This window comes from Prunus mume, linkage group LG6 (genome assembly GCF_029339155.1).
Source record: "Prunus mume cultivar Tortuosa linkage group LG6, ASM2933915v1, whole genome shotgun sequence".
In the NCBI taxonomy this organism is placed as follows: Eukaryota; Viridiplantae; Streptophyta; class Magnoliopsida; order Rosales; family Rosaceae; genus Prunus; species Prunus mume.
Genome location: NC_142703.1, coordinates 20,672,784 through 20,688,850, shown reverse-complemented (window position 1 = coordinate 20,688,850; position 16,067 = coordinate 20,672,784). Strand labels below are relative to the sequence as shown.

The window sequence follows — 16,067 nt, the reverse complement described above, 5'->3', positions numbered from 1 at the left end:
GCACAAAATTTAATAGTGGAGGACAACTCCTACAAAAAGGCTTCTCTGTTAAATTTGATGATGATCACTGTGTTATTTATGATAAAAAGAATAACACTGTAGTGGCTAAGATAAAAATGATGGCAAACAAAGTCTTTCCGTTGATCATGACATCAAAAGAAAACTATGTTTTGAAAGCTGAAAATGTAGAAGAATCACTGTTGCGGCATATGAGATATGGACATCTAAATCAAAGAAGTCTACAGCTCTTACATCATAAAGATATGGTGGTTGGCCTTCCTTCTGTTTAGTCTGAGAAAGAAATATGAGAAGGTTGTATTTTTGGAAAATTCCTCGCTTACCATTTTCACAATCAACATGGAAATCAAGAGCCCCTCTTGAGTTGGTACATGCAGATATATGTGGGCCGACTAGAACACCATCTTTTAATGGCAAGAAATACTTTCTTCTCTTTGTTGATGACTATAGCAGGATGATGTGGTTTATTTTCTAGAACAAAAGTCAGAGGCATTCTCTTTTTTCAAGCAATTTAAAGCCTATGGAGAGGAACAAAGTGGATACAATCTCAAGACATTGAGAATTGATTGTGGTGGAGAGTTCACATCAAATGAATTTTCAGAATTTTGCAAAAGCAATGGAATAAAAAGAGAATTGACAGCAAGCTACACTCCACAACAAAACGGTGTTGCGGAACGAAGAAATCGAACCATTGTGGAACGAAGAAATCGAACCATGTTAAAAGCGAAAGGTCTACCAAATGTGTTTTGGGCTGAAGCAATTCATACCTCAGTGTTTATTCTCAACAGGTCACCTACCAAGTCTATCAAGGATATGACTCCTTTTGAAGCATGGCATGGGTTTAAGCCAAAGGTTGATTTCTTTAATATCTTTGGTTGCATAGCCTATGCACATGTTCCTTCTCAAAAGAGAGAAAAGTTTGATGAAAAAGGTGAAAAATATATTTTTGTGGGTTATAGTGACAAGTCCAAGGCATACAGATTGATTGATCCAAGAACTAATAAGTTGGTAATTTCTAGAGATGTTATTTTTGATGAATTCAAGGTATGGAGATGGGAAAACAAACAAGGTGAAATACAGAGTTTTTTGCTGGAACCAGAAACATCAAATTTAGAAGAATCCCTACTGCCCCAAATTCCAATTTCAAGGGCAAGAACTCCAATTCCAAGTGCAAGAACATCTGATCCTAGTTCACCAGATTCAACTCCTAGACTAAATGCAAGAATGCGTTCATTGGCAGACATATATGAATCGTGTGATCTTGCTTTGAGTGCTTTGGAGCCTCAAAAATTTGAGGAAGCAGTGAAAGAAAAAATTTGGCAAGACGCAATGAAAGAAGAAATTAGAGTTATCAAGAAAAATTCTACGTGGGAGCTTGTTGATTGGCTTAAATCAAAGGACACCATTGGACTTAAGTGGATCTACAAGACAAAATACAATAAAGATGGCTCAATCCAAAAGCATAAGGCTCGGCTGGTTGCCAAAGGCTACTCCCAACAACCTGGAGTAGATTTCAATGAAACATTTGCCCCGGTTGTACGAATGGAAACTATACGAACTGTGTTGGCTTTGGCAGCACAATTGAAAACTCAAGTTTTTCAATTGGATGTCAAGTCCGCTTTTTTGAATGGAGAACTTGAAGAAGAAGTTTACGTGGAGCAGCCGCAAGGATATATTGAAAAGGGAAATGAAGACAAAGTTTGTCGACTTCGGAAAGCACTATACGGCTTAAAGCAAGCGCCAAGAGCTTGGAATAGCAAAATTGATCAACATTTCCGTCAAAGTGGATTTGTAAGAAGTCCAAGTGAGCCATCACTCTATCTCAAGAAAGAAGGTACACATGATTTTCTTATTGTGTGTCTTTATGTTGATGACTTGATTTATACAAGTACCAAACTAAGGATGGTAGAAGCATTCAAGAAGGACATGATGAAAGAATATGAGATGACTAATTTGGGTTCTATGAAGTATTTTCTAGGAATTCAAGTCCAACAATCGGAAAAAGGGATTTTTATGTATCAAGAAAAGTATGCAGAAAATCTCTTGAAAAGGTTCAATATGTTGAACTGCAAGCCAATGGAAACTCCAATGGCAATTAATTTAAAGCTTTCAAGTAATGATGGAGCACCAAGAGCTGATGCTTCTATGTATAGAAGTATTGTTGGCTCACTTATTTATTTATCTAATACAAGGCCAGACATAGTTCATGCAGTTAATGTTGTATCTCGATTCATGAATGATCCAAGTAATCATCATTTTGCTGCTGTTAAAAGAATACTAAGATATGTGCAAGGAACCAAAGGATATGGTGTCAAATAAACACAAGAGAAAGAAAGCATTTTAGTTGGGTTCACAGACAGTGATTGGGCTGGTGCAATTGATGATAGAAGAAGCACATTTGGGCATGTGTTTTTCTTGGGAAGAAAAGTTATATCATGGTCGTCGAAGAAGCAAAGTACAGTGGCATTATCAACAACCGAAGCAGAATATATTTCAGCCACAAGTGCAGCATGTGAAGCAGTTTGGATTAGAAGAATATTAGCAGATCTTTATCAAGAACAAAACACTCCAACAAATTTGTACTGTGATAACATGTCCACAATTGCCATGACAAAGAACCTAATCTTTCATAGCAGGTCAAAGCACATAGAACTTCGTCATCATTTTATCAGAAAATTGGTTGAAGATGGAGAGATTGAATTGAAATTTTGTGGTACTGATGAGCAGATTGCAGGTGTTTTTTCAAAAGCACTTCCAAGAGAGAAGTTCTACTATTTCAGAGAAAATCTAAATGTCGCAGGACAAATGCATTAAGAGGGAGTGTTAAACGTAATGCATTTGTATCAGTTATTAAAGTAGAGTTGTGTCTCTTGAGAAGAGTTATGTTTAGGAAGTGTTGTATCTCTTTAGAAGTCAAGAGTTGTGTCTGTAACTCTTGGATCTAATCCAAGAGTTATGTCTGTTATGAAAAGATCTAAATGTTATTATAAATAGCCAATAAGATGGCATAGTGTTGTAATCAATTTTTAGGAAATCAATAAAGCTTCAGTTTTTCTGTTTAAAACTCTCTTCCATATTCTCTCATATCCATCTTTCTCCAACACAGAGCTGGGTCTGGATCACCTACTACTACTCAAAGTGTATTGATTCTATAGGTTTACGAAATCGAATCATTCTTTGGTGGCCACGTTCCCTGGAGTGAGCTTTAGCTGATATGACGGGCATTTTTCATTCGTATGGTTGTAAAGATCAGTCTATTTTGTTATCATTTAAATAAATTCTGTGCTTTTAGAGTGATCAGAGTGTAAAGTAGTGGGCAACAAAATGTGTTTTTTATAGAGTGACTCCAATATAAGCCCATACAACTGATATCCCCTAGACACAAACCCATCTATCTATATAACTACGTTGAAAACCCAAATTCAAATTTAAATGACCAGTAGGATATAAGAGGTCGTAGTATTTATATGTTTTTACATCGTTGCCACTAAACTTCATATTTTATTTATAATTTATTTCAAGCATTTCATTAACTGCCATAATTGTAATTAATATACTCCTATTAATAGCATATCAATCACCCCATTTCTTTTAGTTGTCATTCACTCTCACATCTCGCCCCCTAAAATTGCCAAAAAAAAAAAATCTGTAAATTACATATCCAATAATGTACCTATGAAAAATATAATATAAATATATACCTATAAAATATAGGTATATTATTTACCCAAAAAAAAGTCAGTTACTTTGTAATTGCGTATATTTTTCATAATTAAAAATAGGTACACAATAATTTATATAAAATATAGGTACATTATTTGAAGAGGAAAGATAGGTACATTATTAGAGGAAAAAAATTGGTAAGTTATTTGGAGAGAGAAAATAGGTTCATTTAAAAAAATTACGTTTGATAAAACAAATAATAGGTACTTTATTCAGAGAAAAAAGGCTATATTATTTATAGTTCAAAATAGGTACATTATTTAGATAAATAATAGGTACTTTATTCGTAGTAGGTATATTATTCAAATGGTAGGTACATTGGATGACATATAATACCTAAATCCTAATTGTAAGTACATTAAAATTAATGTAGGTATATTGGAATAGATAATTATGTACACTTTTCATACTAGGTAAATTATATTTTTCATAAAACAAATAGGTACATTATTTTTTCAACATAATTAGTATGTACAGTTTTATTCATAAACAATTATAAAGTGGATTATTAGTCATGTATAATTCATAAAAAGAAAATAACATAAACATTTTATTAAACAAACCAATTACCCAAATTTGAATTTATTGTTAAATTTTTTTAAAATGTTCCAAAATTAATTCCTACATCTATTACAACCATTTGGAGATATTTCCAAATTCAACATCTGTCATTATATACAATCCAATTAAAAACTGTTTCCATATTGATTCCTACATTAATATACAAAATGCAATAATGGCTTAGTTGGGGGTATTTTTGGAATTTGAAAAGTACAATAAATCAGATTTTATGCTTAATTAGGTAACTTGCTGAGTTGGATCCTAGTCATGGGTTTTTACTTATACAAATTGGGTATTATTTATAGGAACAAAAAGTGAATGGTTTTAAGTATGGCAAATTGAATTTAAAGGGTGTAAGCCAAATTTACTATTTTTTATAGCATACTAATTGCTGCCCGCATCGTATCAGGAATGATTGTTGATTATTTGGGGTGGGCACCGCTCGGTTCTGTTCGGTTTCTGTAAAGTTGGACCATGAGGAGAACCATTTCCTTGGCACTTGTTGCTGGATCCACGCATCCCCACTCTTTCTTGCGGTTTTTGTTTTTGTTTTTGTTTTTTTTTTTTTTTGTCGTAATCAATTCAATTTCATTCAAAATTCAAAAATAGAAAGGAAACAAATGGAGAATACAAGAGCCGAAAATGCCAAATATAGGAGCAAAGCACCACAAACACCGGGAAAGTTAGACTTAAAACCAGCACAATTTAGTATAATAATCTTCTCCATCACAAAATCAAAACAAAATACAACATAGAGCTACCGTCACCACATAAGGGACGGAGACAGCACAATCATGGTTACAAAGGAGGGGATACACACCCACCGCATAAGTCAGCACCGCTGCGCACAGAGATCCACCGATCTTCCTCTAAAAAGAGAATTTCCCCAAAAAAACAGAAACACATCAACACCAGATTCCAAAGGGGGCTAGGGTTGGGAGTAAAAATCGCTCCTCTTAGGATTGCGTGGTTATGCGACTTTCTTGCTGCTTAAGTTATGCCTCCAAGCTTTGACCAAAAAAAAAAGGTTATGCCCCAAGTTCCCAATAGGCAATCAATAACCATTACCGCACAGATAATAGTTGACTTGAGTGGCTTTTTAGAGAGAGAGAGAGAGAGAGAGAGAGAGAGAGAAATGGCAGAAGAATTTCCTATGACGGGTGGAGATGGCCCAAACAGCTATGCCAAAAATTCTAATGCAGCGGTATCTTAATAGTTCATCTATAGCCTTTGAATTTTGAGAGCTGGAAATTTCTTCTTCTCAACAGCTACCTATATATTTCCAACTTTTATTAATCACTGCATTTTTTTAATTGCTGCTGAAATTTTCTTAATTTACAAATTAAATAAGGTTTTGGCAGATTATATCATGTAAATTATTTACGGTTATTACATATGCAAAACAATTTTCCATATGCATAATAAAATTAATGTTAATCATCAATTTCCTGTAGGCCAAGGCAGCAGATGGTGCAAAGGCAATGTTGGCTGCAGCAATATTCGAAAACCTTGACATTGAAACTCTGCAGTCTCGGCCTACAACATTCCGGATTGCTGATTTAGGTTGCTCTGTTGGACCTAACACATTCATTCAAGTGGACAACATAATTGATGCCGTATCTCAAAAATACCACAAGAAGAGCAAAGTCCAGTCTGCTGGTGAACTCCCAGAGTTTCAAGTATACTTTAGTGATCTTGTGTCAAATGATTTCAACTATCTCTTTGCCACTCTCCCTCGAGATAGGCAATATTTCACGGCAGGAGTTCCGGGCTCTTTCCATGGAAGACTCTTCCCTGAGGCCTCTCTTAATTTTGTTTACACGGCATATGCTCTGCACTGGCTCTCTAAGATACCAGACGAGCTACGTGACATCAACTCACCTGCATTTAACAAGGGCAGGATTTTGTATGGCAGTGCACCGTATGAAGTTGGCCAGGCATATTCAGCTCAGTATGCCAAAGACATTAAGTCTTTTTTTCATGCTAGAGGACAAGAGCTTGCTCCTGGAGGCCTCATGTTGCTTTTGATTCCAGGGCGTCCCCATGGCACGCTTCCAGCACAGAATTCTCTTGCTCCTTATTTTCAACCCTTGGAGTCTACTCTTGCTGATATGGTGAACGAGGCAAGTCGCACCTAAAGTCAAAGATGTAAAATTTTACTTGGTGAAAATATTAATGAATTGATATGTGCAGGGCTTACTAAGCGAAGATAAATTTGACTCTTTCAACTTGCCCGTCTACTGCCCATCTGTGGAGGAGTTGAGGGACCTAATAGAAGAAAATGGGTGCTTTGATACATTGACATTGGAGAGCATAGGTCAGATGCCTTTTAGCTTGCCTAGTGCACAAGGATGCAGAGCTGGGACAGAGAGCATTCTCAGAAAACACCTAGGGGATGAAATTATAGAACCGCTTTTCGATCGATACTCGAAGAATAAAAATATTGCAGGAAGTGCTTCCCTTGTTCATGACGACAGCATGGCTGTTGGATTCTTTGTTCTTGTCAAGCGCAAATTGCTCTGATTAACATTCGAACGAATAAAACCTACTTTACAAGTAATTGAGTAGGATGAAAAAACCTGTAAGTGATTCTTTAGCCTACGGATCATTTGTTACTGGCGCAGGTTGTTTCTTTATTTTTCTGTCTTTTACTTTTTGCATGACTAAGAAATAGAAAAATAAAAAAATGTCTTCCATGTTATGGAGATCAGATTATCAAAAATTGTTGTGGAGTACTGCGGAATCTCCAATTCTCCACTGTTAATGACCTTCTTCAACTAATAATAGTCTTCAAACTGGTTTTTCCACGTCCAACTGCAATGGTGGTGGGTGTATGATGTTGACCTTGTTTGGACCATTTTTGGGGCCCAATTAAGTTAATGACGTGGAAAAGATTCTTGGGCCTTTACAAGTTTTAGAAACCCAGAATTTGTTCCATCATGGGCAATTTTGCTAAAAAGTGGAATTTGGACCAAGTAGATACTGAAAAGCCAACTCGGCATACATTGCAAAACTTGGGCCAAGGGCAAACGTTTTGTCCAAAATCAATCCCATGAGAAACCCTATGGCCATGTTTGGTATGCCTCACTGAATTGGATTGTGTTAAATAACACTTGAAATCCTTGTTTGGCAAAAAGGGGATTAACTTAAATGAGACTCTATAGTCCAACAGTTAAACAAAATCCGGACTTGCATGTTTAATATAGAGAGCCCGAAATTAGGTTCACAAAATAGCGAGTGTGTTATTTTAAACAGGCGAGTCCGGCTAGATTTCCTTATAGCTTGAATCAAAACCCCACCACCACGGACCCATTCGACGGATTGTGGCAAAACCCAATGCCCAACACTCCCTCCAGATTTCTTCTCCCCCATGACCACTACCCTCAAGCCACGCACAAACCCACCACCGAGAATCCCAATTATCCATTGTTAGGAACATTTCTGTTTCCAACTTCATTTTAGATGGGAAGGAAGTTGCTTCTCGACTATGGATGGATTTTAGTAGAGTTGGCTTTTTTCTCTTTTATGCTTTTTCTTTTTGCTGAGTTGTTTTTTGTTTTTCTCTTGTAAGTGGATGGATCTCTTATCCACTCTTTGTGTGGTTACTTTCTCTAAAAAAAATTTTATCTTTTCAAAAAATAAATAAATAAAAAAGCTAGACCAAAAAAAAAAAATCAGAATTTTATATATTTTATTTATTTATTTTTACGTTTAAATTTCTAAATAAATTTAAATTTTAAAATAATTATTTTTTAGTCCGACACAACACCAAACATAGGCCTTCACTATTTTTACAATTCAGCTTCTTAGTCCAACGCAGCACTAAACATAGGTCGATCTTAATCCAACTTAGGTCAATCCGAACTAATCCAAAAATGCCATACCAAACGAGTGACAGAGGTGCCCATTACTGAGCAAGGTCTAAAATGTTGATGGTTTTGGAAATACTGGTTGTCCAAAATCACGGAAATTTTGATGGAAATATCAAGATATTATTGATATCGATACAAATTGAATAAAAACCACAGAACTTGTAAGAAAAACTTGGAATTTTTTCTTGAAACTCTAGAGGATGTTCATTTAGTCAATTATCTATTACTTTATCACCCAAAAAAAAGGGGGGAGAAGGAAATGCATTGCATGATAGGTTTAACTTATTTAAGTTGATTATATAACAAGCTGACAAACACTGCAAGTGTAGAAAATATGTAATAATTAATTAAAGAAGATTTAACACACCATAATCATTTATTTATAATGATTTACTATAATATTTTACACTTTATACATCGCATGGTAAGATACATGAGTGACTTAATACTCCATAGAGTTCCTATAAGGTTCAAATTTGAGTTATTTACACTAACACCTCTTGAGGTTTTGGCTTTTTCACAAAACTCTTTGAGGTTTTAGAAATTCCAAGAACACCCCCTAAGGTTTTAAATTGTTTTCACAAAACTCATTTTCATTGATTTTTCATCCAAAGATTGATGATTTTATAAAATAAAATAAAAATTCTCCAAATGACAAAGTTGGCCTTTGAGATTAGATTGCATATACTTTATCAATTTTTGGATACATAATCAACGAAATAGAGTTTTATAAAAACAAACTGAAACCAAAAGGGGTGTTCGTGTAATTTTTTAGACATGAGGAGATTTTGTGAAAGTACAAGAAACCTCAAGGGGTGTTAGTGTAAATAACTCTTCAAATTTTTCGTTGTCTTTATCATCTCAATATTATCGATATTATAGCGATATTAGGCGATATTTTGGTCGAATATTGCTGAAGTGTGAGAGAAATTATTAACGTTAAATTTTTTTGATATTATCATCGATACTATCAATATTTATACGATATGTGTATGAATACATTCCAAAATATCCTTGACACGAAAAAACGATAATATCCCCGATATTTCGTCAAGATTATCAATGTTTTAGACTATGGTACTATATATATCAATGACGTTAGAGCTAATCACCATCAAACTACTTTTTGGCCACTCCAAGAAAAGCTTAAATGACTTGAAACCCGTCGAATCAGAGAAGTGAACTCGTAATAGAAGGAAGATACCTAGGCTTTCGTGATCGAGGTCGAAAAATATGGTTGAGGATTGTTGACATGTAATATCGATGAGCCGATAATATGAGTGGGCTATATAAAGGATACTCCAATACACCGACCAGATCCCGCGCTACGTAAATCACCGTGACTCAATAGGCTAACTAGTCGACCCAATCAACATATGGACGGACCTAATGATGCAGCTCCTATCTACCAAAGCGACTTTGCTCAGGAATACCAGTCCACGCTTGCAACCATCCAAGTTGCACACTACTTAGAGATAGTTTTTCGCAGACTCCCTAAATTGAATCAAGGATTAGCAAATTAAGGGTGACTGACAACTCGCTACAAATCGCCTCTCTAAACAAGCACTAGACTACACAGGTGTCTGTGTGTGACTAGAGAAGGCTCTTAATACACTTCTAATCTATTCTAGGTGTCGTCCAATGATTGGTCCCCTTTTAATCAGCATAATAACAAATGCCTATAGCCACCCTCTCACACTAGTAAGGAGGGTGGCTAAAGATCTTCCTAAGCTAGATTTGAGGAGATGTGCTTCTCCTTCATCTCCTCTAAATACCCTTCACATACATTGAGATGAAGATAATAACTCTTCCATGCCCAAAAACTCTACTCATTTACTCCCTCAAATACCATTTATATTATCTCTCGTACTTAAGTATCGGAGAGGATTTGGTTGGTACCACATTAATACCTTGTTTAGCGACTTATTGTTCACCCGTTTCGATTTAGTCATGCGATGGTAGGGTAAAGTTCCTCATTGGCTTGAGAACCATTTGTGGTCAACAAGTCAACTTTCTTTGGTGTGTGAGTGTGCTACTGTTAGCAGTTAAAAACCCTTAATAGACTTATGAAAAATAGATAACTTGCGCCCCAAGTTATTGACTTTAAACAATTGATTGTGAATTTGGATAAGGAATTTCTCCCAAGTAAGTATTATTTCATGCCTCAGATTGGTGAGGACTTCACAATTTCTCATAGTAAACTAGTAGTTCTTGTAAAAAATGAATGAATCAAGTTATTTTAAGGAAAACTATCTATTACACAACTTTAATACAAAAGAGAACTACCATGTCTGAAAGGACAATAGAACATTGGGCATCGAATTCTGCATGGATTGTTGCCTATGACTCATTTGGATGGATGTATTTATCTTTGGATTCAAACGTCAGCCCCTTCAACTGATGAGTTTCAACTGGAAATCGATACCAATGTAGAGATTGGCAAAGCTTTAATCTATTCTAGCCATGGGGAGGACTCGCTGGATGGGTAGAATTGAGATTTCTTGATCTGAACGAGGCTAGAAGTGGCTGGATTGATGATTGCTGACCTGGAGCTGCACTATAGTACTGTTTTGCGTGATTATGAATTATCCAAAAGATATTCTGGCAATTCTGAGAGACCAAGGCATCTCTGTAAATTTGTTGAGGTTTTCATATTATGAAAAACCCGAATTCTGCTTGATTTAGCTTATGTTGAACCAAATTTGTAACCAAAGAAATCTCGTTTCCTTTGTAAATTGCTTCTTTAAATTGAATTGAAGTAAAAAACTTGAGTTCTAGTTGATCTATCTTTTATAAATCAAAGAATTTGTTGCTTCAGAGTCTGAAGAGTTTTGAGATCGACTGATCTTGTTTTGAAATTGTTAGTATGACTTTGAGAGTTTTTGTTTTGATTGAATTTTTGGCTATCTTTAACCTTGTTCACCTCCTCTCATATTTATAGAGAATCTAATTGAGGGTTTAATTTTTAATATCTGGACTGTAGATCTTTTGAAAGGATTTTTCTTTTTCCAACGAAGAAACATGAGGAGTTATTTTCTGGCACAAAGAACCATCAGTAGTCAGTTTCTATGAGGGTCTATTTTCTTTTTTTGGCAAACAACTCTCATGTCTCCTATTTATTTCTTGAAAACACATCTGCTCTGATGCAGAGCCCTCATGAGCATAGAAAGGAAACTTGGCCGCCCTTCTTTTTTGGCTTTTTTAAATGTTTATGGAGAGTGTTCTCCTGATTAACCTGTTTTCATTAACTCCCCATCACTTCCTTTGCTCAGATGAAAACTTTGACTTTCAGAGTCACATGGGTTTTTCGAGAGAAAAAGATCTTTCCAAAAAAAATTGCTGATTTGGACTCTGGAATTGAAATCAACTGTGATGACCAATTTGTGTTTTTTTGGAGAGGTTAGAAGCTGGGCCTAATCCTGAAATCAATTTAGAAAACTAGTTTGTCTTTAATCTGTGAATTTAATCCTTGCTAATTGTTTTACAAAGGTCTGGGCTTCTATAACCATCTAGGTTCATTTCTGACTTTAAACAAAGCCCAAACTCCTGCTTTTTTATATGAGCCAATAATCGATTGGGATGGCGCATGGAATTTAGGCCCAAACACTTATCTTTTAAGTTGTTCAAGGTCGCGTGTACAAATCCAAGAGACTCATCTGCACAGATTTTAATATAACCACATAGATGCATTTATGTTTCTTGACTAAAACCATCGAGAGTTCTAAACCAAAAATTGACACCGAACAAAAGAAAGTTACATAACTAAAACCTAATCGCCTCAAGTAACTTATCAGTGGAGGTATGACCACTTTTGTTCTTGTTTTTATTATTATTCTTATTATTATTATTATTTATAATGTTTAACTAAAAGACAAGACATATTTATACATATTTTGTTCAAATTTCAGAATCTTAGTTAATAGAAAATATTTCATACTACATCTCATGCCAAAAAAAAGTAAATGTAAATTAATACAAAAGAAATTAAATTTCAAACTAATTTTACAATCTAAATTAATACAAATTTAAAATTAAAGGGTGATGGAGGAAAATCATTTGAGAGTTCTTGCAGTGTTAATATTGGGATGGATGATTGTTATTGAAGTTGTAGCGGGAAAACAATTTTAAATAGATTTCAGTTTTTAGTTTTTGTTTTCATTTTTGTTACTTCTCCCTCTCATCCTTCCCTACAAATATTCCCTCTCGATCCTATCTCCACTCTCATTCTCACTTTCATTCTCCCTCCTTTTCCTTTCTTAGCACAAAAAATGAAAACTAAAAAGTAAAATTGAAATGGTTATCAAACAGGCCCTAAATTAATCAACTTTGAATCTTCATTGATTTGAGAGCTATTATTAGGGCTGACTTGAAGCTTAAAAACACAAAAAATGGAAATACTAAGATAATTTTAGTTCATTCCTTCTTATACGGATACACAAGTGTAAGAATGAATATTAAGAGTAATAACCCAACAGTAGTAAGAATAAGAACCCTTATGCATTAATACTCACATGTAGCAAATACATGATCAGAAATAAACACAGGACATGACATACAAAGATATGTGTATGCCATAAACCCTGACATAGATATAAATAGTGAAACAAATTAATTAAAACAAATATTTAAGAATATTCAAGGATGGGTGGTTTTGTGGGGTGGAATGAGAGAAGGGAGGGGGGTGTCCTTGGGGAGGGTTGGGATGGAGGGCAATGTGGGCTTAGGTAGGTCAGCTGGGAGATGGGGAAGAGGTAGAATTTCAGGCAACTTTGGTCAACTCAGGCTTTGGTAAAGTTGGGAAATTAGGAAGTGGTGGCAATTGCCTTGGAAGCTCAGGGACATGGGGCTCTTCTGCCAACTTGAGACCTTCAGGCTTTGGCAAAGTTGGCAAATTCGGGTTCGGAACATGGGATGTTACTGGTGGCACGTTGGCAGCTCGGGCTTCGGGTTCGGACTTCGGCAATGTTGGCAGCTCGGGCTTCGGCAATGTTGGCAGCTCTGGCTTTGGCAACGTTGGCAGCTCGGGCTTCGGCAACTGTTGGCAGCTCAAGGCTTTCGGCAACTGTGGAAGCTCAGGTTTATGGAGTGGTGGCAGCTCAGGCTTTGGAAGCTCGGGCACTTGAGGCAAGGAAGTCTCAAGAAGAAAGCGAGCCCCGGCAACCATTGTTTTGGAGCTCATATGTGAGAAGGTAAAGAGCAGAAATAGTGGTATGACAGAAGCCGGGAGGCGAAGATAGGCCATATTTTGGACGAGGTATGAAATTCTGAAAGCTTTAGTTCTTGATAAGGTTATGAGTTGTGATTTTGCTTGAGCATCTAAACCAGTATTTATAGAAAGAGAAACGTAAAGAGCTAGACTTGAAAAACATGGAGTGAAGGGTATTGGTGTTGTTAGTTCAACTTCTGAACTGCATTAATAAATATCTACTTCCTTTCTCTACTTGGACAAGTAATCAATATTCCTTTTGTTTTTCTACCATATTTTCAATTTTTCTTCTATTACTTTTTAGAGTGATTATAGGTCACGTTTTATAATATAAGTGAATATTTATTGATATTATTCTCTAAAACGGGAGAAAATAATAAACTGTGTCATCCACTCATATTATAACACGTGTATACGATGTACCATGCGGAATTAAACTTTTTAACTAGCGCCGTGGTGAGAACTATTGTCAACGATCCCAAATAAACACAACCAAAACATAATTATCAACATATAATTCAAACTTGAGAGAGATCTAAATTCAAGAAAGTATATCTTCAAAATCACCCAAAATTTCATGAATGACTGAAAAGCAAAAGGGAGCCAGCATCAGTTGATCTGTTGGGGTTCCTGCCAACCACCAACCTAAGTGAGTCCGTTTATCTACATTAAGCCCTTAATTTAATTACTTAGATCTAATTAGCCACAGAATAAAGCTATCAATATTATTCTTTTGTAGGTCCTACATTGCCAAGATCAATATTACAACAGATATACAAAAGCTTATATGGGAAACAATTATCATATATATGGTTGTCAACTTGTCAAGATATACTTGTGGAAATTAAGTAAAGAAACAAAGAAGATCAACATATATGCAGAAGTTGAGCTAACAATACCAAAACCCTTTGACCTTGATGTTTTTCAAGTCTAGCTCTTTACATTTCTCTATCTATAAATACTGGTTTAGATGCAGAAGCAAAATCACAACTCATAACCTGTTTCATCATCCTTTGTCATTAGCTAGCTCCAAAAATGGCCTATCTTCGCCTCCCGGCTTTTGTCCTGCCACTACTACTGCTCTTTGCCTTCTCACTTATGAGCTCCAAAACAATGGTTGCAGGGGCTCGCTTTCTTCTCGAGACTTCCTTGCCTCAAGTGCCCCAGCTTCCAAAGCCTGAGCTGCCACAATTGCCTAAGCCTGAGCTTCCACAGTTGCCAAAGCCTGAGCTTCCACAGTTGCCAAAGCCTGAGCTGCCACAAGTGCCTAAAGCCTGAGCTGCCACAACTTCCTAAGCCTGAGCTGCCACAAACTTCCTAAGCCTGAGCTTCCACAGTTGCCAAAGCCTGAGCTGCCACAAGTGCCTAAGCCTGAGCTGCCACAACTTCCTAAGCCTGAGCTTCCACAGTTGCCAAAGCCAGAGCTGCCACCGCTTCCAAAGCCTGAGCTGCCACCATTGGCTAAACCCGAAATACCATCAGCACCTCATGTCCCAACCTTGCCAAAGGAAGGCCATAAGTTGGCTGAAATACCACATGCCCCAACCTTGCATGAGTTACCTCAACTTCCAAAGCCTGAATTGCCACCACTTCCCGCTTTCCCAACTTTGCCGAAGCCCGAGCTGCCAGCGGTGCCAAATGTCCCTACTTTACCAAAGCCTGAAGTGCCAAAGTTGCCTGAAATTCCACCTCTGCCACATCTCCCAGCTGAGCTACCTAAGCCCACATTGCCCTCCATCCCAACCCTCCCCAAGGCCACACCCCTCCCTTCACTCATCCCACCTCACAAAACCACCCTTCCTTGATTCTCTTAAAATATTTCGAATTAATTTGTTTCCCTATTTATATATATCTTTGTAATCATCATGTCTTTTCCAGTGTTTCTTTCTTATCATGTACTGCTACATTTGAGTATTAATGTATAAGAGTGCTTATAGTTACCTCTGTTGGATTATTATTCTTAATTTATTCTTATACTTTAAATTTCGTCTTATATTATCTTTACTCGCTCATTTGGAAAATTGATATGGAAAAAACTGAACTCTATATTTCATTTAACATAAATATTAAACTTGAAAGTGAAAACAATTTCGAATAGATTTCAGTTTATAGTTTTTGTTTTCACTTTTGTTACTCCTTCTTCCCTCCTCCCCTCTCATCTTCTCTCCACTCTCATTCTCACTTCGATTCTCCCTTATTTCCTTCTATACTCTAGCACAAAAAATGAAAACTAAAAACTAAAATTGAAATTGTTATCAAACGGACCCTAAATTGTTACAACTCACACTATTAATTTTAATTGTTGGCAAAAACAGAGTACTTAAGACAACTAATCAGTAAGTGTTTGAGCCCCTGCAAGGTCCCCCTGTTCATATTGATTAGATACATATCGTTATGCAGATAGGAGTTTGAATTGAACATATACTCACTGAAATAGATGGATCATCACATCAGGCAGTGGTGAACTTAGTAAACAGTAATTTCTTTGAATTTCGTATTGGTAACCCTAAGGACTCGTTTGCTTATCGTTACCAAAGGACTCGTTTGCTTATCTAAAAACAACATGGATTGGATTATGCTTAATCTTATTAGACCAAAAGGTTTGACACTATGTTGGATTGGATTATGTCTCATCATACCAACCTATGTAAAAGCATGTTTCAATTAATCCAGTCCTTTAATCATGT

General features: G+C 36.1%; 3 protein-coding genes across 4 annotated transcripts; 2 read left to right on the top strand and 1 right to left on the bottom strand.

Annotated features, from left to right (window-relative positions):
• Positions 1-5,172: 5,172 nt before the first annotated feature.
• Positions 5,173-7,014, top strand: LOC103335953 (loganic acid O-methyltransferase-like). Its single transcript, XM_008238984.3, has 3 exons — positions 5,173-5,506; positions 5,757-6,425; positions 6,496-7,014. Exons 1-3 carry the CDS (start codon positions 5,300-5,302, stop codon positions 6,823-6,825), a joined length of 1,206 nt encoding a protein of 401 aa, XP_008237206.2. The 5' UTR covers positions 5,173-5,299; the 3' UTR covers positions 6,826-7,014.
• Positions 7,015-12,649: 5,635 nt separating this feature from the next.
• LOC103335969 (uncharacterized) lies at positions 12,650-13,517 on the bottom strand. The gene is given in 2 exon segments (XM_008239005.2): positions 12,650-12,948; positions 12,950-13,517. Coding segments are annotated over 2 exon segments (606 nt in total). The 5' UTR covers positions 13,417-13,517; the 3' UTR covers positions 12,650-12,809.
• Positions 13,518-14,361: 844 nt separating this feature from the next.
• LOC103335968 (uncharacterized) lies at positions 14,362-15,320 on the top strand. Of its 2 annotated transcripts, none has more exons than XM_089053835.1 (2): positions 14,362-14,636; positions 14,684-15,320. In XM_089053835.1, the coding sequence occupies exons 1-2, from the start codon at positions 14,416-14,418 to the stop codon at positions 15,183-15,185; spliced, it is 723 nt and encodes a 240-aa protein (XP_088909961.1). In that variant the 5' UTR covers positions 14,362-14,415; the 3' UTR covers positions 15,186-15,320. The 2 variants fall into 2 exon arrangements, with proteins under 2 accessions (XP_088909961.1, XP_088909960.1); XM_089053834.1 differs by having other exon boundaries at positions 14,362-14,643; positions 14,718-15,320.
• Positions 15,321-16,067: the final 747 nt, after the last annotated feature.